General features: G+C 54.7%; 2 protein-coding genes across 4 annotated transcripts in view; both read left to right on the forward strand.

Moving 5' to 3' along the window:
- Positions 1 to 14: 14 nt before the first annotated feature.
- On the forward strand, positions 15 to 13,014 carry GMEB2 (glucocorticoid modulatory element binding protein 2; the record flags this gene model as incomplete). 3 transcript variants are annotated; one of them, XM_083873126.1, is made up of 9 exons in its annotated part: positions 15 to 145; positions 4,560 to 4,657; positions 5,401 to 5,531; positions 6,925 to 7,028; positions 8,308 to 8,465; positions 9,668 to 9,739; positions 10,270 to 10,407; positions 10,932 to 11,054; positions 11,236 to 13,014. In XM_083873126.1, the coding sequence occupies 9 exons, from the start codon at positions 15 to 17 to the stop codon at positions 11,880 to 11,882; spliced, it is 1,602 nt and encodes a 533-aa protein (XP_083729252.1). In that variant the 3' UTR covers positions 11,883 to 13,014. The 3 variants fall into 3 exon arrangements, with proteins under 3 accessions (XP_083729252.1, XP_083729253.1, XP_083729254.1); XM_083873127.1 differs by having other exon boundaries at positions 5,404 to 5,531; XM_083873128.1 differs by lacking the exon at positions 15 to 145 and having other exon boundaries at positions 4,582 to 4,657; positions 5,409 to 5,531.
- Positions 13,015 to 13,527: 513 nt separating this feature from the next.
- The window catches only part of HELZ2 (helicase with zinc finger 2), a 30,711-nt gene continuing 21,164 nt past the window's right edge, over positions 13,528 to 23,074 (forward strand). Inside the window, exon 1 of the mRNA XM_083873235.1 lies at positions 13,528 to 13,605. The gene's annotated coding sequence lies outside the window, so the exon portion shown is untranslated. The remainder of the gene's footprint in view (positions 13,606 to 23,074) is intronic.

The following is a 23,074-nucleotide window of genomic DNA, read 5'->3' on the forward strand; positions in this document are numbered from 1 at the left end:
CCGCTCCCGCCGCGATGGCCACGCCAGACGTCAGCGTCCACATGGAGGAGGTGGTGGTGGTGACCACGCCGGACGGCGCCGTGGACGGTGGTGGCTTGGAGGAGGTGAAGACAGTGCTGGTCACCACCAACCTGTCCCAGCACGGGTAAGAGATGGGGTCAGTACATGCTGAGGGGATGTGCTGGAAAACCTCCCATGTTGGGATTTGATCTCCCCACTGCTTCCTCCTGCATCCCTGCTCACTGTGGGGACCTCAGTGGTGGCCATGGAGTGTCCAGTTCCTTGCTAGGGCTTCCTATACCCAGGGTTTTGCAGTTCTGTGCAGAGCAGGCTCCTCTCTTCCTGTCCTTTGAGAGGGGGGGGAAAAAAGACCAACCCCGAATACCTTTCTCTGAGTGGATTTGGATGTTGGACTGGACACAAATCCAGCTGGAACAGGACACCAGTAGCTAAATCAGTGTTTTTCTGCTATTTATTTCATGAGGGCTGTGTTAAACTCTGAACTCCAAAAGACAAGTCCACACCAGGTTGAGGGTGGTGCAGCTGAGCTCCCCTTCCTGAAGGTTGAGGAGGTTTGAGGTTGGCTGGGTTTTGGCTGAGCTCTGCAGGAACTTTCACTGCCAGCAATTGGAATAAGAGAGAGGTGTCCTTACAACAATGTTGCCCTGAATGGGGAGGCTCAAAAAAACAGAGTGAAGATCTGATTGTTGGAGCGCTGCTGTTTTGCCCGATTTCTGTATTTTCTGTTGGAATTTCAGATTCAGGACTGCTGTTTTTTCAGGTCTGGTCTGTTCAGTGGCATGTTGGCCATGGCCAAAGAGCCTGGCTGGTACCTTGAAGGCCCACACATCAATGAACTCTTTGCTTTATTTCTCTATGATTTTTTGGGTAGGACAGAGCCCAGAGCCATTTGAGTTTTGTCCTTTCAGTGGGCAGAAAATCCAAGTTCACACCTGGAGCTGCATCCAGGCAGGTTTGTCAGAAATTAAGTGGGTGTTGAATGGCTGTTAATTGCTCTCTACAAGATGTTTGTCTCCTTTCTCAAATTCGTCTTTGTGTCAGTGCCCTGGGGCTTTGGGCAGGGCAGAAGGTGACAGCTCAGTCCAGGTGCCTCCTTTGTGCTGCTCCAACTGAGATAAAGCCCATTAATGGATTAATTTTTGGTCAAGAATGGGCAGGGAGAGGCAGAGGCAAGAGCTGTTGGTGCCGGGATGGGCAGGATCTGCCCTGTTCTTTCTCCACACCCTGCGTCTGTGAGTGTTCCCAAGAACTTTTTCAATTCCCAGAAGAGCAGTGATGGTGGGGAAGAAGGGCTCTACTCCTCTTGTTTTCTGTCTCATAGAGACTCTCTTGTCTCTCTCAGTGGAGAAGCAGCCAGATGTGACACTTGGGATGTGGCTGCTCTTGGGGAAGAAGGCATCTTGAGGATGGCAGTGGGTTAATGGAAAGGATGTGAATTTTGGGGTCACAGAGTAAAACCTGCCTGACTCCCTTCCCTGAGCAGGGCAGTGGGGCTGGTGGTGGGTGGCAGCACGAGCCACACACGGTGTCTGGCCTTGCACAGTTTCCCCCACTAGGCTCTGCCCCTTCTGGGGCAATGCCACAGTGGCACTGGCCCCTCCCTTTCCCACTGGTTTCCCTCTGCAGCCCCAGCTGGTGTCAGGAGTGCAGCTGCAGGCACGGGCTGGAATCCCTTGGTGTTGGCTCGGTCACCACTCACATGGGGAGTTTTCAACTTCCCTTGTGTGACAGTTAAACCAAACTCAGCTTGAGGGTTGGTGCCTTTTCCTAGTGCTCATCTGGGTATGGGTTTGCTATTAAAACAATCCTTTATACAACCAGTTGTTAAGAGCTTAATTAGTTCATGTGTTCTTAGGGAAAAGGCTGAAGGAAATGGGAAAATAATAATGAGCAAGAAGCTTTTCTTGTTGGATCTGTGGTGGGTGCTCTGATGGGGTTCTTGTATTTCTGATCAGCACAGGATTCTGGGGGAGACTTTTCTCTCTCAAGTTTCCAGGCAAGGCAGGAGCAGAAAAGAAAGGAGACGCCAGCCCACTGAGTTATCTGCACGTGCTTTCTTCACTTTCTCCCATCTGGTTTATGGATCCTCCTGGGGAGGAAGATGAGAACCATCCTCCCCTGCCTTCGTCATGGCAACTGGCAAAGGCAGGGCCAGCTGGGGGGCTGCACTGCTGGGCCTTGGAAGCTGTTTGTGTTTTCCCTTGCATCTGCCTCAGTCTGTTTCCCTGGAATGGGATGGGAGAAACAGCGTGGAGACACTCGCTTTTTTTGTGGTTTTCTCTCCCCCACATGTCCACGGCACACACAGACTTCAGACACTGAATTTTTCATACAAGCTGAGAGTTGGTTTGTTTGTTTTCCTCTGGAGGCTTAAGGCGTGGACTGGGTTATCCTTCCCCATCCATGCTCCTTTCAGTCACTTTTTTGGAGCGGTGGAGTCCTGGAGGAAGCTCTGGAAGGTGCTGACTTTTCTGCTGGGGGGTTTCTTCTGGATAAATTGGTGCAGGTTCTTGATCTGAAGGCAGGTCAGGGCTTGTGGGGTGCTGGGCTTTACATGCCACAGGGGGCTGTTTCCTCTGGCACCCTGCTGAAGTGCCACTGCTGGCCTTTCACCTGGAGAAATGCAAAAACCCAGCAGCAAACTGATGAAAAACCCCAGGTTAGAATTCTGTCAGACTGCCCCCCATGTAATAATCACCTGTGTGCAAATGCCTTAGCTCAGAGTTTATCCTTTTGACTCCTTTCACATTACCCTCCCCATGCTCTGCCAGGGCTCTGGGCTGGTGGTCACTGTGAGCTGCAGAGGCAGAGTTGTGTCCATCTTCTTTCTGTCACAGCAGGAGCTGTCTCCCCTGTCTCTGGAGCAGCATCTCCGAGCCACTCACCTGGTGAGGCTGAGCTGCCACCCACACCATTCCTTATCTCTTATGCTCCCCACAGGAACCTGCCCTGCAGCTGCTGAGGGGAGGGATGCTTTGAAGCTGCAGTTCCACCCTGGAGCTGTGTGTTAGGAGCCCAGCATGGAAAAACCAGTTGCTCTTGAATTTCCTTGTCCCCGTGGCATCCGGGGTGAGAAATGTGGTTGCCAGTGAGTCACTGGGACTGTCTTTTAATCCATCCCTGTTACCAAACTGAGGGAGGTTGCAGGTTTTATTTTCTCTGTGGAGTTTTCCTGGGGAGTTTATATGCCAAAGTATGTGGAAAGCTAATTGTATTTCTCCCCCTGCCCCTGCAGGTCAAACTTTCTGCAGCAATTAGTCAGTGTCAGTAACACCACCAAACATACATCTAAAAAAGATCTATCTTAGATTAGATATTAGGAAGAAATTGTTATTATTATTATAATAACAACAATTATAACATTGTTATTGTGTTATTGTTATTAGAAATTATTAGATATTAGGAAGAATTTGTGAGGGTGGTGAGGCTCTGGCACAGGCTGTCTATAGAAGCTGTGGCTCCCCCATCCTTGGAAGTGTCAAAGGCAGGTTGGACAGGGCTTGGAGCAACCTGGTCTAGTGGAAGGTGTCACTGCCCATGGGAGGGGCTTGGAACAAGATGAGTTTTATGGGTCCTTTCAATCCAAACTATTCTGTGTTTCTATGAAAACCCATTAGGAATGGTCCCTTCTGAGTACTGGCTGTGATGTGCATGTGGGGAACCATAAGGGAACCAGTGTGGGCTCCCTCCCTTTGGGACCTCACCTCCAAAGCTGAGGGGATGAGGAGCATGTCCCACATCCCAGCCAGAAGTGCCTGTTCTCCCTGAGTGGGAAGCTCCTTGGAGGGGCCTGGGGCTCTGTATTGCTGTAGCAGAGCTGGGATGGGAGAACAGCAAGGGAGTGGATGTTGTGCAGGACCCTCTGTGTGACTCCATGGGCAAAGCACCCAGAGAAGGAGGAGATCTCGATGTGGGGCAATGGAAGCAGTTGGATAACCAGCTGTTAATGAATATCATGGATATATCAAGTTTTAAGAGACTCAGAGATTGTATTGCAAGTGTCTGTATCTCATGTTATGTTATCTCTGCTCACAGATCTGCTCTTGGGGTTTGTCCAGCTCCTTTATAGTGTCTCTGTGGCTCCTTGAGGCCCTGCTCCCTGGGGCAGCCTGCATACCAGGGGATTCAGCCAGTCCATTGCCCAGACAGCAGCAGCATGTTTCACACATGTTTTTCCTGGGGAAATCTCAGGCAAAGCTTCCAAAGGCTGGCAGTGACTTCTGAGCAAGGGGCTGTGCTGACAGCCTCTCTCCATGCCAGCTCTCCAGCATGGGCTGGGCTGGAGGCAGATCCACAGGGCTGGGATTAAAGGGGAGGCGAGAGAGAGCTGGCCAGGCTGCTGACAGGGGCTTGCCTGCTGTGGGGTTCTTCATCTCCACATGAAAAAATGGAGTTGTGCCTCCCAAACCCAGAGCTGACTCTTAGCTCTTGTGGGAAAATGTGATCCAAGGGACTTCTGAGGCAACGTCTCCACAGGGCATCGGGTGTGGGGGTGGCACAGCCACATGGCTTAAGAATGCCTCTGCCTCTCTTCCCAGCGGTGACATCAACGAAGACACTCTGGAGACTGAAAATGCAGCTGCTGCAGCTGCTGCTGCCTTCACAGCCTCCACAGACCTGAAGGAAGCGGTTCTAGGTAGGTCAGCTCTTTCCATGGCCCCTTGGTGCCAGCTCCACCACCCCAGTGTGCCACAGCCCTGCGCTGGTGTCAGATGGGACAGTCCAAGCACTGTTGTGCAGAGCTGCTGGGGCTCCGGGGGTGTTCTCTTGTGAGCCTTGAGGATGCTCTCCTGGGGGTGCCAGGGATGCTCTTCCAGCATCCAGGGGGCCACAGTGACCAGCAGGGAGCTGGCAGTGGCTGGCTGGGCTGCTGCTGCCCTCTCCTGGTCCGGGATGAGTCCCTGTGTCCAGCCTGGCTCCTGCCATTCCAGCTTGCCACAGGGATGTCAGTTTTGCAGCAACTTGCTGGCTTTGGTTGCAAGAAATAGTGAGTTTAGGGAACAAAGACTGATCTGCTGGGCTGGAGTTGACTTAAAACCAATTTTACTTTAAAACCAAGGGTGATTCCACCCAGATATAACATCATTCTTTTTTATCAAGAATGGATGACTTCTCATATTCCCTGTGCTCAGCTGCAGCTGAATTGGCATAAGTCTGCCTGGGCTGTTTTGTGTGAGAAATTTGGGTGTTTGGATACTTTCATAGTAAAGTGCAAGTGAGTGGTGGCCACAAACCCCAGCACACCCCACCATGCCTCATCTACTTTTTATTTTATTTCTGAGTTTCAAAACTATCATTGCATGTGTGGCTCAGACATGTGAATCAGGAACTGTGGCTCATGTTTCTCTTTGATCTCTCCTTTCCTCTGATCCCTGTGAGAAGTGAAGATGGCTGAAGATGAGGACAGTTTGGAGGCAGAGATTGTCTACCCCATCACCTGTGGGGACAGCAAAGCCAACCTCATCTGGAGGAAGTTTGTGTGCCCCGGGATCAATGTGAAGTGTGTGCAGGTGAGAACAGAGAGCCCAGCATTGGACTTGTGCTTTCCCCTTGTCCACATTGTGAGGTCACCTGGCTTGTCCTGGTTGTGATGAGCTTTAATCAACTGCTTTACATCAGAACCGTGTCATGGTAGGAAAGGATGACATTTTCCTGGGGGTGGGTACCTAATATTTGTCCTGACTAAATTGTGTAGTTCTGCCTGGAAAAATGGTGTTTCAATTTAATGTGTTATTGAAATTTTGAGAAATTTGGACACTTGCAGTGTCTGCTCAGTTGGAAAGTTGATAGTTTGAGAAATACGTTGATTGGGGACCTACTGAAGAGTTGCCTGCTGTGTCCTGGATAACTCATGGTTAAAATTTGCATGAATTCAGGAACATGCCATGAGTGAGTCATTGCTGGCATTTGTACACAGTCTAAACAATACCCTGCTGAGGGAGAGTCTCCTTAGACTCCCAAAGGATAGTCCTTACCCTTCCCAGCAGAGATGGTCTCCTCTATCCATGAGGCAGAGTATAGATGCTGCTGCCTCCTAAAATCTGTCCTCTCTGCACTGAAGCCCTTATCCTTGTTCAGAGATGCAGTTTCTCATGCAGTAACAGTGAGTTTCTCTATGTTGGTCAACATGGCCATGGGAAAGAGGAGGCCTGGATTTGGGAAATCCTTTGAGATGGGCTGTAAGGCAGCTCTTAAGGGGACTGCCTGGGTCATGGTTGGACTCAAGGATCTTGTAGGTCTTCTCCACCCTTAGTGATTGTATAATACTATGATCCTGCAGGTTGCTGTTAGGTCAGTGTGTGGGTTCGGGCACAGCTGGGTGTGTAGGGCAATAAAAGAAAGTGAAGAGCTGGCATGGTGTGTGCCAGCTCCCTGAAGCTGGTTTGCTGCAGCAGTGGGTGTGCATTGCCAGAGAGGCCAGAGGTTCCCTGATACCAATGGTTGTGTTTGGGAGCAGAAGGTCAAAGACCAGATGGGCTTCTTCCCTCTCCTGTGGGGCATAATGTGCCCCTGGACCCAAATGCAGTGCAGCCCAGCTTTCACTGAGTCCATTGTTAGTGGGAGCGTGAGCAGCTCCCTGCTGTTAATGATACTTTGCACAACCTATGGGTGTTTTCCCAGCTGTCCTGCCTGAGCTGAGCACTCCCTGAACCCTTAGGTTGGAGCAGATCTTAACTAACCATCTGTGACAAAAATGTTTGGCTTTAATCTTTCTGACTTGGGCAGTGTTCTCTGGGGTGGGGAGTGCCTGGCAGCCACCTGCTTTGGTGGTGTTCAGTGGCACGTGGAGCCTGCAGCCACTGCTGGGCACTGGGAAATGCCACCAGGCTCCAGCTGAACCCTGCTCACAGGGCACCCTTGGCTTGTTTATGGCTGATGGCACTGATGGTGCACCTTTTGCAGTTTCATGATCACCTAATCAGCCCCAAGGAGTTTGTCCACCTGGCAGGGAAGTCGACCTTGAAGGATTGGAAGCGAGCGATCCGGATGAACGGGATCATGCTCCGGTTAGTCCCTTCCTTTGTATCTCTGGACATTTCTTTCTGGGGGATTGTGGTGGGGTGGAACAGAACCTTTGGAATGGCAGTTTTGTTGCTGAGGGAGCAAATGAACCACTGAATGTTTGTCTTAATGACAGCCTGGTCTCAAATGTGGTCGGTCCGATGGCTTTGTTCTGTCCTTGTGTCTGGGGAATAATTTGGGGCGAGAAATATTTCTCTGGTTTTTTCAGGGCTTGAACCACACTGAGTTTCCATCTGGTGTAGGGACACTGGAAATTTAATGGCTGTTGGTGGTTGAGCCATGCTGTCTGTGGATTCTCAGCATGACCCACCAAATGAAATCAGTCTGGTCATCACCAATACTCTGGTTGCAGCACTCCTGCTTGACATCACTTCCAAATAAGTCCTTGGCAAAAAAAAAAAAAAAAAAAAAAAGGCTTCTTTATTGCAAACATTTATCTTCTCTAGTATTAACTATAGTAATTCAATTCCTCTATGGTCCTCCTGAACAGCAGCCCAAGACTGTGATTTAATTAAAGTCTTTCTCTGCCTTTGGGCAGGATAAAAAAGAATCACCTACTTCCCCAGGAATTGTCAGTGGTTTTATGCTCTTTTCATAGGGTGACATTGCCTTTCCCTGTATTCTTCTGCTTCAGTGCAGGCATCTCCCATATTCCTTTTAAGCAGCTTTTGCTCCACATAAATTTTGCATAATAGGTTTAGACTTTGTCAAGGCAGGGCTTTTAGAGGGGAAAAAAAAACTTGAGGGGAATATCTGAAGGCAAAAACCCAGCTTCCCATGGGAGCAAATCTTGGGAAGCTGAGGTGGTTGTTGGCCAGCAAGGCCTGGGAGTGTTTTGGAGATAACATTCTTAGATTGGAAGATCCCATGTTCCAGTGTTGCCACTCCCTTTGAATGAGATGAGAGACCTGATTTTCGTTTATCAATAGGGTTATGTCCTGCCTCCTTCTGAGCTGTAGAGTTAAAAAGGCAAGAAAGAAACTCCCTGTGGTCTCACCCTGAACTGAGACTCCAGCTGACCCTTTGGCTGGAAGCTGCAGCTTCAGAGAGGATGTGCTGGTGGGGCCAGATAGGGGCTCTCTTTTCCCCTTCTTTCCTCAAGAAATGAGTTAATCAGTCCCAGTAAGGGCTCCTCTTGGCTCTGCCTGCTCTCCTGGCATTCTGGGACTCAGAAGCTTGGGGTGAAGGCCGCCAGGAGCTGCATCTCAGAGCTTTTAGCTGTTGCTGATGTGCCTGTCCTTGTGCTTGCTCCCTGTCTTTCAGGAAGATTATGGACTCAGGAGAGCTGGATTTCTACCAGCACACAAAGGTCTGTTCCAACACCTGCCGGAGCACCAAAATTGACCTGACTGGAGCCAGGGTGTCCCTGACCAGCCAGACATCGACAGAGTACATCCCTCTGACTCCTGCCTCTGCTGATGGTACGTGCAGCCATTCCTCACCCTCAGCAGGGACTTTGACACATCAGAGCACATGAGTGCCACAAAACCAAGGTCCCTGTGGCTTCCTCATCTCTGAAAGTGTCCAAGGCCAGGTTGGACAGCACTTGGAGCAATCTGGTCTAGTGGAAGGTGTCCCTGCCCATGGCAGGGGGTTAGAATGAGATGAGCTTTGAGGTCCCTTCCAACCCAAACCATTCTTTGATTTTATGAATTTGTCCTATAATTACAGGCAACTGTTTCACTGGAAAGTATTCTAATTTTGAAATACTTCTATATTTAACTCCTTTTGCCTCTGAGCATTAAGAACAGCCCCCAAAGTGCCCCACACCCCAAGCTTCTGGTGGTGCCTCTGAGACAGGATAAGCCCCTTGGCTGACTCTGCATAGCACACATCCACCACATCCTGGTTTTGTGGTGGGGAAGCTGATGCTGATGCTCAGCACAGCCCACTTCAAACCTCCCTGTTCAACATGAGCTTATTAATGGGAGATGTTTGCCAGCTGCTGGGCTGTGCTGAAATAACCAGAGCCCTGAAAGCTGCGGAGTAAAGGAGCAGAGGGACTGGATTTAATGGCTGCAACTGAGCATTCCAAAGGCTCTGCACAGCTCCGTGGGGCTCTGGCCAGATTCCCATCCATTCCTTTCCTGCACACGGCATGAATGACGCCTGTTCCCTGGCTCTATGGTAACAAAACTGCTGAGATTTGGCAGAGCTGGAGGGAAGGAGGAATCCCCCCTGCATGCCTGTACAGTGAGAGGGCTGCTCTTCCCTTGGAGGCTTTAGAAACCCTCCAGACAAACGGTGGCTGGGTAAAAAAAGCCAAAAAAATCAGACTCTAAATCTGTTTGACTTTTGCCCTGAGCAGCACTGATGTGTTTGCAGGGGAGAACGGGAGGGAAATGCTGCTCTCAAGCATGTGTTCTTGTGCTGCAAAGGTTGCAGGAGCAATCCCTGGGGATTGCACTCCAATGTAGGAAAATAAGTACAGCTGGCACCACAACTTGGGCGTCTCTGCTCAGCATTGAGATCTGCATTCAAACAGATGTGATCCTGTGCAGTATAAAGAAGAAGTCACAGAAATGCAGCAAGGGAGTGCTTCCCTTGGAAACAGCCTGTGAAAATACAGGGAAGAATCAGGACCTGGGAATTTTTTTCTCTTCTTTTTTGCTATTGGTTGCAGTGAACGGATCCCCGGCTACAATAACCATAGAAACATGCGAGGATGCCACTGATTGGAGCACCAGCATTGGAGGTATGGCTTGGAGTCCTGCAGGGCTCGCTGGGCGGAGGAGATGTGGGGAAAGAGGGAAGCAGCAGGGTAAGGAGCAGGAAGGACCCTCTTACCAGAGCAGCCTTGTATGAACCTCCCCTGGGATTATTCCTTCACTGCTTATGGAATAGCTCTATGTTAAATCCCACCAGTGTGCAGGCTGGCTGTGCAGCCTTGGGATGAAGTTGTTTCAAAGCACCAGCATATCAAAGCCAGGGCCAAATGTGGGTCAGGGGGAAAAAAGTTCTTATCAGAGAGGTCATGAAATCATTCTCCGTGGTGCTACTAGCTGTAGCAAAGTGTCCTTTTGGTGTGGGACAGGGGTGGGGGGAGCGTATCCTCCTTTGTGTCCATGCTCTGGGTGGGCTTTGTCCCAGCCCTGTGACCTCAGGGGTCTCTCCCAGCCCAGCAGGACTGCACCCCTGCAGGGATGTGCACAGGGAACCCATAGCAGATTACCATTAAACCCTGCCGAGGATTTTGAGGTTGTCCCTTGTTTCTTGTTTCTCCAGATGACACCTTTGCTTTTTGGCAAGGTCTGAAGGACAGTGGTCTCCTGGAAGAAGTGATCCATGAGTTCCACCAGGAGCTGGTGGAGACCATGAAGGGCTTGCAGCAGCGAGCACAGGATCCCCCGCTGCAGCTCGGGGGTAAGGACCTGGACATGGGTGGTCAGTCATATTGGGAGAAGGGCTTGTGGATTTTTTTATCCTTAGGGGTATCTGGATGGCACAATAGGGATATAGCTCATCATAAAAAATCTCCTTTCTGGCTCATGGGTGAGGCTACACTTGAGGATAATTCAGGTGACCTCAGTTCTCCAATTCCCCATGCCTGGGACTTCCTCTCTGCTGGCTCTGGGTCTGGACAAATGCTTGGCTTGGGAACTGAGGTGGAATTTAGGCCATTGGAATAACGATGCAGCAAGCAGCTACTGTGCCAGCAGATTTCTTATCACCCCTGCTAGGCAGGAGAGGACTGTTTATATGCCAGTGACCTCTTGTCCTTTCTCATGGCTTCTGCCTTCTCTTCTTCCCCAGCCTCTTGCATTACCCTCCCGCAGATTTTGGCTGTCTCAGCTGGACGTATTTGTTGTTGTGTGGCTTTTGCCAAGCCACAAATAGTTTGTACAGGGAATTTTTCTTTCTCAAAGATTCTGTGTCTTGTTTTTAAGATGCTGTTTTACTAAACAACGTAGTCCAGAACTTTGGGATGCTGGACCTGGTCAAGAAGGTCCTGGCCAGCCACAAGTGCCAGATGGATCGCTCGAGGGAGCAGTACGCACGGGATTTGGCAGGTATGCCCTGGACACACCGGTGTGGCACCAGGCATTGCTGCCAGTGCCTTTTCTTTTGGGCTGAAAAAGTGGGGGTTGTTTTAAGGCTGGTGTTTGTTAAACCAGCCACACCAGGCATTACCACAGGTCTCTGGGAAGCTTGTCCAGGATCCAAGCTGAGCCAAACCTGTTCTCTCTCCAGCTCTGGAGCAGCAGTGTGACGAGCACCGCAAGCGAGCCAAGGAGCTGAAGCACAAATCGCAGCATCTCAACAACGTCCTGATGACCCTCACACCCGTCTCCGTTCCCACACCTCTGAAACGCCCCAGGCTGACCAGGGCCACCTCCGGACCAGCTGCCATCACCTCCCAAGTCCTGTCCCAGCCAGCACAGCTCGCTGTCACCCCCGGCGTGCCGGTGTCCCAGGTTGCCAATCTCCCTCTTGGCAAAGTGGTCTCAGCCCTCCCTCCTTCGGTGCTGGGGAAGAGCCCAGCACAGCCCCCTGCTGCCAGTTCCCCGGCCTCCCCTCTGCTGGGGGGGTACACGGTGCTGGCCTCTGCCGGCTCCACATTCCCCGGCACGGTGGAGATCCACCCGGACGCTTCCAACCTGACGGTACTGAGCACAGCCGCGGTCCAGGATGACAGCACAGTGGTGAAGGTGATGAGCCCCTTCCAGCTCCTGACTCTTCCAGGACTTGGCACGACCATCCAGAATGTGACACAAATAGCTCCCAGTGGGAGCACGGTCGTGACTGTCCCGTCCGGTGCTGCCGAGGCTGCCGGGGATGAGCACGCTGCCGCCGCCATCGAGGTGACCGCAGTGGCCGATGAGGCGGAGCAGAAGTGAGAGGGGGGACTTGCCTGGAGGGACGCTGGCCGTGCCACTCTGGGGGGGAAACTGCCTCTTCTCTGGCTGCGCTGTGGGACGAGGAGTGGTGTCATGAGGGGCACGGGCTAACAAGACTCAGAGCAGCTCGTGTTGGGAGCAAGGAGGTTCAGGTCAGAGGGAAGGAGGGGGGAGGAAGGATGCCTGGAGAAGGGAAAGGCAGAAATGCTCTGCCTTGTTTGGAGGAGGGAAGAAAAAAAGAGCTTATTTTTTTATAAAGCTTTCCTCCCCTGTTCTCTTGGAATAGTTTTCCTGCTCTGGGTCGTCAGCCCAGCCTCGTTGGCAGGCACAGCTGGAGCAGTGTCCATCAGAGGTGTGGGCAGGAGCAGGGAGAAGGCAGTAGCAAAAAGAAGCTGCTGAGGGGCCTGGTGTGCAGGAAGCTGGCTGCTCCCCATCCCTAGGGGCTGCAGGAGTGGAGAGGGATGCCAAGAGCAGGAATTCCATGGGATGTGTACAATCATTTGCCACCAGGAAGGGCTCTGGCAGCATGGGCCCAGGCCCTGGGACGTTGAGTTTTGTGTGTGACACTGGCTTTGGGTGGCAGAAACAAGTGGGAGCTGTTGCAACAGTGGGCATGGTGGTTGCCCAGGTCTGCTGGGGAAGGACCAGGAAGACGGGAGCCCAGAAGGCTGAGAAGAGCTGTGACTTCTGAGGATTTAGGGTCTTTTTCTAGTTTTCTCAAAAAAAAAAAAATAAATCCATTCTTGGGATTTTTTTTAAGCCAATGGTGATTTTTAAGCAAAGCCCTGGTTGGGAAGCTCGTTCTGCATGGCAGAGCCGTGCTGCAGAGCGTGCAGAGCTGAGCCCCACGGCCGTGCTCTAAGGAGCTCACACTTCCTCACAAGGGGGGACCCTGCTGTCCCCAGCATCCCACGGGAGCTGGACGCTGCCATTCCCTCCCTCCTGGGATCAAGCAGCTGTTCTGTAACAGGGTGGTCGATGCCCCAGTTCTCCTTCAGCCACTCCACTCTCACCAGGTCCCATCCCAGGGCCTGTGTGTCTCATGCTGTCTCCGCCTGGAAGGAGTCGGGTGCTTGGAGTGTTGGGGTTTCTTCAAACTTGATCTGGCAACAGCAGCAAGACAGGTCACTTTATTGAGTAATAAATATTTTTTTGAAAGAATGTTCCTGGTTTATTGTGTTTTCTGTGTCCAGGTATGACAGCTGGGATTGTGAAATTGGGGCTAAGGCAGGACAGGAACACACTTTATTAAATATAAATGTATGTGTCCTCTGTGTTCCCTCTGGCTGTGGGTGTGCAAGGAGCCTGAAATGCAGCTCCAAAGTCTGGTTGTCCATGCACAGCTGGGGTGGCCTGGCTGTACCCAGTGCTGATAATCACTGGTCCCCAACCTATGTTTAGAAGAGTTGACACGTAATCAGGAAGAAAAGTGATCTATTCCTCTGAAGCATTAGATTTTGTTTCGTTTTGGCCGAGACTCAGCTGGGGCCACAACTTAGGAGGAGTCCTGCCTTATCAGAGGTTTTTCCCTCCCAGCTGGCTGCTGCTAAGATATCGCTGTCATATCTCTGTACTTGGGACAGCAGTAGCATGTCAGACCGAGTACATATAAAGGATTGTGATCAGCCTGAGCTGCCTTTTGCCTCTCCAGCGTGAGCAGCAGTGCTGAGCCACACCTCAGGTGTGTTTCCAGCCTGAATTCCACCCTGCCCGTGCTGCAATGGTGAGTGAATGTTCCTCTGCAACACAGGGACACCTTTCCCCAGCAGTGCCAGGGCTGGAAAGCTGTGGTGCCTTTGCCCAGCCCTGGAGAGCTGTGGGCTGAGTATACTACTCCAGCCATCTCTGCTTTGGCCAAACTCATCCAGGTTATCCAGGGGCTGTGGGAGAGGGAATGTTCAGGTGGCAAGGTGACAGCTGGAGGGACCTCCTCGCTCCTCTTTAAAGGTATCTGAGAGGGCATCAGGTGGAGTGTGGGGTGCCACAGGATTTGTGTCAGCTCTGTTTTGGTGTGCTGCAGCAGTGGGCAGCCAAGACTGGAGCAGAGTAGAGCAAGGCAGATGCAGCAGCTCTTTTCTGGCTCTGTGCACCTTTACCTGCCCTGGAAAACTACAGATCACCTCACTGGCAAAGCATTCCCAGCGTGGGTGTACTTTGTCCTGCAAAACAGCTCTTCCTTGGGATGTCAACAGCTCCCCAAGCAATAAAAGCTTAGCAGGCAGATTTGGGTTGGTGCAATTCTTCCCTCCCTTTGCAGCAGCTCTCGGGACAGGCAGTCAGGGAGGTGCCGGTGGAGCAGCCCTGGCTCCCTCGAGAGAACGCCTGGGACGTTCAGGGCTGACCCGGTGACCTGCTCCCCTCCTGCGGTGGCTGAGCTGCTCCCGAGTGAGTCGCGGTGTTTCCCCACCCGGCCGAGGGCAGCTGGGGGCTTGCAGAGTCAGCAGCTCGCAGGAGGATAAGAGCTGAGAAGGAAAAGCAAAGAAAGGAAGTTGTCTGCAGCGAGTTGTGTGCAGAGATTATCAGTGTCTGCGTGAGCTGCCCGGGGTTGGATGCGGCCGTGGGCGCTTGGGCAACATTCCCTGGCCGGGGGGAAGTCCCATGTGAGTGTGGCTGTGGATCCTGGCCTTGCAGCACTGGTTCCAGTGGGGTGATAAAGCATTGCTCATGGAGAGCTCATCCCACCTGTGGATCAGCTCTCCCCACGCCGTTGAGGCCTGGGGCAGTGCAGGGTTCCTCCCCAGGGGGCTGCACCCATCACTGTGGGCTGCCAAGGCTGCAATGGGTGTTGTGCACCCCACAACTGGGACATTGCCCTGGATACCAGTGTGTCAGCCTGCTCTGTGAGCCTGGGGACCCGGGGCAGGGCTGGGGCTCTCAGCACCCATTCTACCAGCTTGGTGCTGCTGGCACTGCCTTCCTGGGGACCCCTTGGGTGCTCAGGCTGAGATCTGCTCCCCTTTCCTCTCGTGGGGAGCCCAGGGCAGCTCTGCTCACAGCCGGCTGTGGAGTACTCACACCCAGAGACAAAATTATGTAAGGGCTGCGGATGATTCATACCAAGCCCCTGTTTTTCCCCGAGATCGCGTGGTGGTGGAGACTTGCACTTTCTCCTCCAGGTATCCGCGGGAACAGACTGCAGTGTTTGGGAGAGAGCAGAGGCTCCCACTTCCCGAGCAGAGCCTTGCCACGGTCCTGCCGAGCAGGGGTGCCAGGGAGTGGGGGCTGTGAGAAATCACCAATTCCTCACTCTCTGCCTCTCTCTGGGCAGGTTAGGGCTGTTACCGGGACAGGAGATGCTCCAGCATCCTCTCGGGAAGGCTCTCCCAGCTCCCAGCAACTCCCTCGGACAAGCGAGGGGTTTGCAGCACACAAAGGGCACCGTGTCTGGCGCTGGGGCGGGGAACAGCAGCGATGGTTTGTTCCTGGGGAAATCGCTCCGTGTCTCGGCCGTGTCACCGCGGGAATGGAAACCGAAACTCGGAGCTTTCGGCTCGCTGTTTGTTTGTCTAAAATCGGCAGATCCTGGGTTTCGGCTCTCCCCCGCCCTAATGCCGGGGATGTGGTGACGCAGCTTTGCCTCCTCCCTGCTCCAGCAGTGGCTTCCCGAGCTCTGCCGCCAGCGATGGAGGGACGGCAGGGCCGGCTGCTCCCCGGGCTGATCCCCGGGCTGCTCCCCGGGCTGTTCCCCGGGCTGATCCCCGGGCTGATCCCCGGGCTGCTCCCCGGGCTGTTCCCCGGGCTGCTCCCCGGGCTGCCCCCCGGGCTGTTCCCTGGGCTGCTCCCCGGGCTGCCCCCCGGGCTGCTTCCCGGGCTGCTCCCCGGGCTGTTCCCTGGGCTGATCCCCGGGCTGATCCCTGGGCTGTTCCCTGGGCTGATCCCCGGGCTGATCCCTGGGCTGTTCCCTGGGCTGTTCCCTGGGCTGCCCCCCGGGCTGATCCCTGGGATGTTCCCTGGGCTGATCCCCGGGCTGCTCCCTGGGCTGCTCCCTGGGCTGCTCCTTGTGTGTTGAGCAGGGCCGGAAGCTTTATGTAGTACAGTGAAAGCTGTTTGCTTCTAGAGCTGGAGGGAAAATATCCCACCTGTAAAATCGGTGAAACCTCCAGCTATCCCACCTGTAAAACCAGAGTGAAGCCTCAGTGCCAAGGCTGCTCCCCCTGGGTGAGCTGGGCACTGCCCGTCCTGCCTCCTCAGGAGAGTAGTGCCAGCTATTTTGTTTGTTTGCCACCGCTGTCTGATGCTCTCACAGAGACCTTTGCTGTGGCTTAGAGTCAAGACTGCAGAGATGATTTCTGTCCTAGGCAGTAGCAAATTGGGATGGACTTCATTTGGTCACTCCTCCCCAGGCAGGGATGGGGCCCTGGTGCTGCACAAACCATAACAGTTCCCATGGCAGCTGCAAGGACAAAGCTGGGAAGCCCTTTCCTAGATGGGAACACTGAGCACAGGGGCTCCATGGGGTCAGGTCCTGGTGTGGGGCTGAGCCACCCACTGCCCCTCACTGACAGAGCACAGAGTGCAGCAGAGCCTGACAGCCACGGCCCTGTGCAGGTGGCCAGCCTGCCATGGCTCCAGCAGTGACCAGGGTGTTGTTGCACAGACCTGGTGGCTTTGCTGCCCAGGAATGCCTGGTTTCCACAGTCACCCAGTGCTCTGCTGGGATCCATCCAGTGCCCAGTGAGTCCATTCAGCACCCAGAGGCCTGGGCTGTCCCTCTCCTCAGTGGGAAAACCCTTTTCTTGGCTCCCCAGGGTGCTGCTGGATGGGAGCAAGGTGAAAGCTCCCTCTGAGGCACCCAATGGCTGCGACTGCACAAAGCAGGAAGGTCAAAAACATGGTTTCTCTTCCTCTTTCCACCAGTGTTGACAAATGTGCCAGAAAATGGTCTCTGCCCCTCCTTCCTCCTTGCTCCAGTGCCGCCGTGCCCCATAGGCTGGCTCTGTGTCTCCTCCTCCCATTTGCTTTGAGGAAAAACTTTTCTTTTGTTGCTAAAGCTGATTTTGCGTTGAGGTGGCACCACCAAGCACGACCTGCCCATCGGTCGATGGAAGGATTGAACAGTCCCTGTCAGCAGGGACACTTTGCCTCTGGTGCCTGTGATATTTTACAGACACTTTGTAGCTGGAGGTGTGTTAGTTTCCCCTGGTTGTTTCCAGGGTTTGCAGGTGGTTTCTGGCATGAAGATAATTCCATTCAGTGGGAATACTGGGGCTTGACCTCAATGTTGTGCACAGCACCTGCTTTACAGGCCTTTAAAGGACTTCCTGAAGCCTTGTGTCCAGGCTGGTGAGATGTGGCTGCTGTTGTGGTTTCCTGGGGCTGGGGCTCTTAGACGAGCTTCCTGAGATTTTGTTTGGGCGTGTGTGTTGGGGTTGTATCAGGTGTCAGGGTTGGTCGGTTCTGTGTATATGAGCTGCAAATTTGGCCCATCACCAAACCGCAGGGGGAGGGGACGGCTCTGCTGAGGTGCTGAGCTGTCGTGGGATGGGTTTGGTGAGAAGTGAAGAGGCTGAGAAGGGACAGGCCGGGTGCTGAGGAACCCGCACTCCCCGGGCGCTGAGCATCAGCCGAAGGTGCCGCTGTGGTGGTAACAGGTACCCACAAACCGGGCCGCGGGGTCTGGGCCCCCGCCTGTCGGTGCTGCCCCACGAAACAGGATGGAAATGAGACTGGGCTGCTGCCGGGGGTGGATTTGGGGTTTGAGTTTGGTTTTGGCTCGAGGCTGAGCTCTGCAGCGGGTGCATCGCGCCAGGAGAACAGAACGGAAAACGAAAGTGATGATGAACAGAAAGGAGAGCGGCGCTCTGCCCTACCTACCCCCGCCCCCAGCCCGTTAAAAAGGCGGCCGGGCTGAGGACAGGGGCTACTTCTCAACAGTCACCTCAAACTCCGGTGCCGCCGCTCCCGTCTCTGGACCGAACCCGAGAGGGGGAACCCGGCCCTGCTGCGGGTGAGCAGCGCCCCGAGCGGCCCCTCTGCACTGGGGGACACACCGGGGGGAGACTGGGCCCCGATGTGCGGGGATTGCGGGGCTGGGAGGGGCCGGGCTGTGGGGCTGGGGCTCCCCGGAGCGCCCGTCCTGCCCGCTGCACGGTGCGGGTGCTGCTGTCCCGCCGGGGCCGGTACCGGCTCCCGCTGCCCGGGATGCTGGTGCCGCTCCCCTCGGTGCCCCGGGTGCCGGTCCCCCCACCCCACCCCCTGTCCCTCTGGTCCGGGGCCGGCTCCCCGCTCCCAGTGGCGGTCCCGGTGCCCGCCGGGGCTCTCCTCGGTGCCGGTGCCGCTCTCCCTGCCCGGTGCCCGATGCCCGTGCCGGCTCCTGCTCCCCCCGGTGCCGGCGGGCGGGGCGGGGCGGGGCCGCAGTGATGCAATTTCCGCGAAGTCCGGCCCCGGTTTGAATGCAGGGAGGCCCGAGAACCGAAACTGGCGCCGGCGGCGAGTCCCCGGCCCCCCGCGGGTCCCCCCAGCCCGGCGGCGGCGGTGAGAGCGGCGGGGGCGTTCGGGGGTGGGGGAGCCCCGGGGATGGGCGGGCAGCGGAGCGCCCTGGGGGGCTGCAGGACCGAGGGTGCCCCCGGTAGCCCCGCAGGGAGCCCTGGGGCGCTGCAGGGAGTGCGGGATGCTGCGGGGCGTGCGGGGCGCGCATCCCGCTCAGCCCCCGGCCCGGCTCGCAGCGTCCCTGCCTGGGCTGGGGTGCGCTCGGGAGAGGAGGATCATTAGCCGGAGTGCAGGTTTTGAGGTGCAAAGCCCTGTGTGGAGGGTGGGGAGAACCCCGGGGCTGCACAGCGCTGCCTTCGATGGTCCCCGGTCCGCGATGTTTTAACCCTGCCGCCGCCTCTGAACTCCGGGAGGGGCATCTGGGAGCTCCCGGTGAACTTCTGACAGTTGGATAAAAGCAAATGCAGCATCTCGGGGTCCACGTGTGCCGGGACTCTGCACAGACTGGAGGGTTTGTGGCCGCAAACACACGCGGGCAGTGGTGTCGCGGCTGTCACGCAGCAGGCGGGCTGGGAGTGCCAGCTCTTGAGTGGGATGTGGAGTGAGCTGTGTGGTTGAAAAAGGCTGGGAAAGGGGGGCGCCAAGAACTTTGGAGGCTGTTTTTGCACTGGAGGGAGATTCCAGAGGGATGCGGGTTTGGTACAGCCGGGAGGGCTGCGGGTGGTGGTGGGGGGCACTGGGCAGCATCTGCCAGGCAGCCCCTCTTCCACTGTTTGCAGACCCTCCCAGTCGCCCTGGCTGCACTGATGGCTGGTGGGGTGCTGGAGATGCTGGGAAGGTCTTGCACTGTTGCTCTGAGCGCTGCTTGTAGCCGTAGAAAAACTTCCAAGGGCCAGTGCTCGGCTAGGTCTGGTAACGGGGATGTGGAGCTGCAGCCACCCGAGGATATGGTCCCCTGTCCCCATCCCTATCCCAACACTCTGATCCACGTCACTTTCTCTGATCGAGGGGCACTTGGCTTACTCCAGCGTAGCACGTTGCCTAATTTTCTGTCAATAATTAACGAAGCCAAGAGCTCAGAGAAGGGCTGCCTTCCTCCCGGTGGGATAGGGTGGGTGCAGAGCATCGGGATGCAGGGGCACCATGAGCATTTCTCCACCACAGCCGTGCTTCCCCTCGCCAATTCCAGGGAAATGTGATTATCTCTGGCTGCAGTGCTGCCCTGCAAGGCGCCTGCCAGGGACGATGCTTTGGACACAATGTGGCCCGGCCCTGACCCAAAGCATCTTCCTGAGCGTGGAGGAAATGCCATCAGCAAGGCCGTGGTGTGCTCTGTTTGGGTTTGGTTTGTGGCAAGGCTGGACCAGAGCTGGGCAGAGGTTGCGTGGGGCTGTGCTGGTGCCTGGGAGAGAGGCAGAACTCGCCCAGGTGTGGCTGGGGGTACAATAAACCAGCCTCTATCTGTTCTGGTGATTTGTCACCCATCAGCAGGATGTGAGTGGCTTTAAATGTCAGGCTGAGCTTTTCACGATCAGTGTAAAAAAGGTTGTTTTTCTTGAAATATACAAAATTCAGCTTGTAAATCGTGGTCTGTGGCTTCCTGGTAAATACTGTTTCCCATCCGCTCTTACCTTCCCTGAAGCATTTAGATTTTGCCCTGTTGACATCAGTTTTGTTCTCAGTGGGACAGCTGTCTTGGGGCACACCTCCCTGAGCTTCTTCATCTCTTGTATCTTTTCTCCACCCAAGCTTGGATTGCAAAAGTTCTCTTAGCTTCTTTTTTTTTTTTTTTTCTTTCGCTCTCTCTCTCTCTTTTTTTTTTTTTTAATTTTTTTTTTCCTAGTATAAGAGTGCTGTACAGAGGAAAAACCTTTAATTTGGCGTCAGCACTAGTGCTGTGCAGAGACTTTGAGCGCGGTTTGCACTTCCCCTTCCTCTTCCCTCCCACCTCCAGACCCAGAGCATGTTCTGGCAGTTTGCCCAAAATCAAACGCCTTCTTAAAAAAAATAAACAGCAGGGGAATGACCCCTTTAAAGGTGGAATATTCCCTCTTAGCTTTCTCCAGCTGGGATGCCTTGGCTAGGCATGAATTCCAGCGGCACCCTGCCTGTCCTGCACGGTTTTTATGGGCAGTTCTTACACATTTAACCTGGGTGGGTGCCGGCGGTGCTGCAGGAGCGTCTCCCGTGGGCTCTGCCGCTCTGGACGTGCCGGGACCGGGAATTTCGGCTCCCTCTGCACGGAGCGATCAGATTTCTGTCTCTCCCGTGTGTGTAACCGAGGTACACTGGAGTTTTCACCAGTTACGGTGTTGCACAGATGTCGCGCAAACCCTGAGCTCGGGAGCCTTTCCCAGGAGGGCTCGGCCGGAGGCGGGGACTTCCAGAGGAAGGAAGGTGGAACTGCTATCGGAGGGATACCAAAGTGTTCCCGAAACTGCAGATGTCAGTTCCACCGGGAACATGCTGCCCTCGCCAGCTTCAAAGGCGCTGCAAGGCTCTCGGCGGCCGAGCGTGCCCTGTGCCCCGCTCCGGGCGTTCCCGCCGGGGGATTCGGGGAGAGCCCGGCCCCGCCGCCCCCGTGTCCCCCCTGCCCTGGGCCAAGCTGAACCTCCCCCTGCCCTGCGGTCCCGCTTAGCTCCAGCCCATCCCCGATTTCCCGGGAAAGCCGAGTGGGAATGTTCTCTTCCAGCGAACAGTCTCCCCAGGCTCAAACAGGAGGGATTTTGGCCCCTAAAAGGTGCAGGGGTTTTCCCTCCTGCAGTCCAGCCCTCGGAGCAGGCTGTGTCTCCCCAGAATTCTGCCTGGTTCCCAGTATAAAAGCGTTTTTCTGGTGCTCACAGCCTAGAGCAGTTTGACAGGAGCAGCTCCAGGGGGTCTGCAGCCCCCACCAGCACTGTGCTGCCTTTGCTGTCTGGCTGGGAATCAGAGGAGCATCCCTTGATGCCCTTGGGTGTGAGACAGACTGTTCCACTCCCCTCCTCTCTTTATAGGGGCTTATTTTCAAATTTTCTCAGATTATTTCATTTCAGTGCAAAGCATTTTATCTGCATCAGGCAGCAATCAGGCAGCACCAGAACCTCAGCTGTGGCTCCAATTTTTCTTTTTTTGTGGTAGAACCAGAACAAACAAAAAGCTCTCGGCCCCTGGACTGCAGGAAGTTTTATTCCAATGACCATGGCCTTGTTACAGCCAGAGGATAGGAATAACCCTGGCTGTCTGCTGGCCCCAGCCAGCTCGGGGTCACTGCTCTTCTTTCAGTGCCAGCCTGCACTGAGTGCTTCAAGTAAAGATTTGGAAGCGAAGTCACAGAGCTTAGTCTGGGTGATTTAGCTCTGGATGCAGAGCCCGTGGCAAGGCACAGTGGTGTGGCACAGTGACCCAAATCAATCCAGCGCTGGCGTGGGAGTCTGCCACGGCATCCCACAACTTCCCAAAGCAGAAACCTGCAGCTCTGCCCAGCGCCAGGCTTGCTGCCAGGCCTTGAGAGATAAACCGAGCGGGTGTTTATCCACCCAGCACGTGTCTGACCTGATGCACACGGAGAAGGAGGATTAGATGACTCCTTCATGGCTCAGCAGCAGGTGGATGTTGTGACACTGGGATGGGAGTTGAGGAGCTCTTTCAGGGTAGGCTGGGAATGTGGGTGATGCTCCAGCCACTTCCAGCTTGGTGTTTGTTGTCTGGAGCTCCAGCTGGAGCAGCAGCCTCAGCACTCCCTGTCCACTTTGCGCAGCATCCTGTTTGTCCCAGAGTAGAGGAAAAGACTCTTAATTAAAAGTGCAGAAGCAATGCACGGTTTGCCTTCCTACTCCATTGTCCACTGGACCTCAGATGCAAATCTTACACTTCCCTGGTATTGCCAGAGAGCCAATCTGTGGTGGCTGCTGGCCAGGAAACAGAGTTGGGTGTTCAGCACGAGGCCCGTGGCTTTTCTTGGCAGCACACCCTGCCCACAGATGTGCCCGGGCATATTCCCTTCACCCTGACCACGTGGCCCAGCCACAAAACCCTGCGGCATCATTCCTAGGGATGCTCCTGGCCTCTGGTTACCCAGGAAACTGATGGCAAACGCCGGAGCTGGTGGCTGGAGAGGGCAGTGAGCTGTGAGTTGCCTTCCTCACCACCAGGGCCGAGCTCTCCCAGCCGGATGTTTACCGAGCTGTCAGCTGGAGAGATGCCGGCAGGGCAGGCCCCTGTTCCAGCATGCCCATCTCCCGGCCTTGGGTGCTGCATCCCAGGAGCAAAGAGGGTGGTTGCTTCATTAATTAATTCCAATTAATCTTTTGTGCTACAGGGCAGATGGGCTGAGGGGATGGAGCTGGGTTTCTCCTGCTCCAGGCGTGGGGCTGCCTGGCCAACTCAGGGAAGAAAACAGGACAAAGAGAAAGCTGGCAGGAGGGACCCAAGGTGGGGCAGGTGCTGGCAGCAGGAAGAGGAAGTTGGATCACGTGGCTGTGGGTCAGGAGAGATCAGTGGCTGCTGTGGGGGCTGTGCTGGGCCCTCTGGATCAGTCACTGCTTTACTGCTTGCCACTTTGGATGGTAAATGCTGGTGGTCTATGGGGACACTGGGCACCAGGCTGAGCCCTGCTGGGAACCAGCACCACCTGACAGTCTGATTGATTCCTGTGCAAAATACTCCCCTGGGACCTGGGCTGGTGGGGGAACAGAGCTGGGGGAGAGAGTGCTGAGCCAAGGTTGCCTGCTGTGAGGTTCCTGGCTGTGCCAATGCCTCTGCGTGTGCCCAGCCAGGGATTGTCT

The sequence above is a fragment of the Zosterops lateralis genome, assembly GCF_965231275.1.
Source record: "Zosterops lateralis genome assembly, chromosome: 16".
Lineage (NCBI taxonomy): Eukaryota > Metazoa > Chordata > Aves > Passeriformes > Zosteropidae > Zosterops > Zosterops lateralis.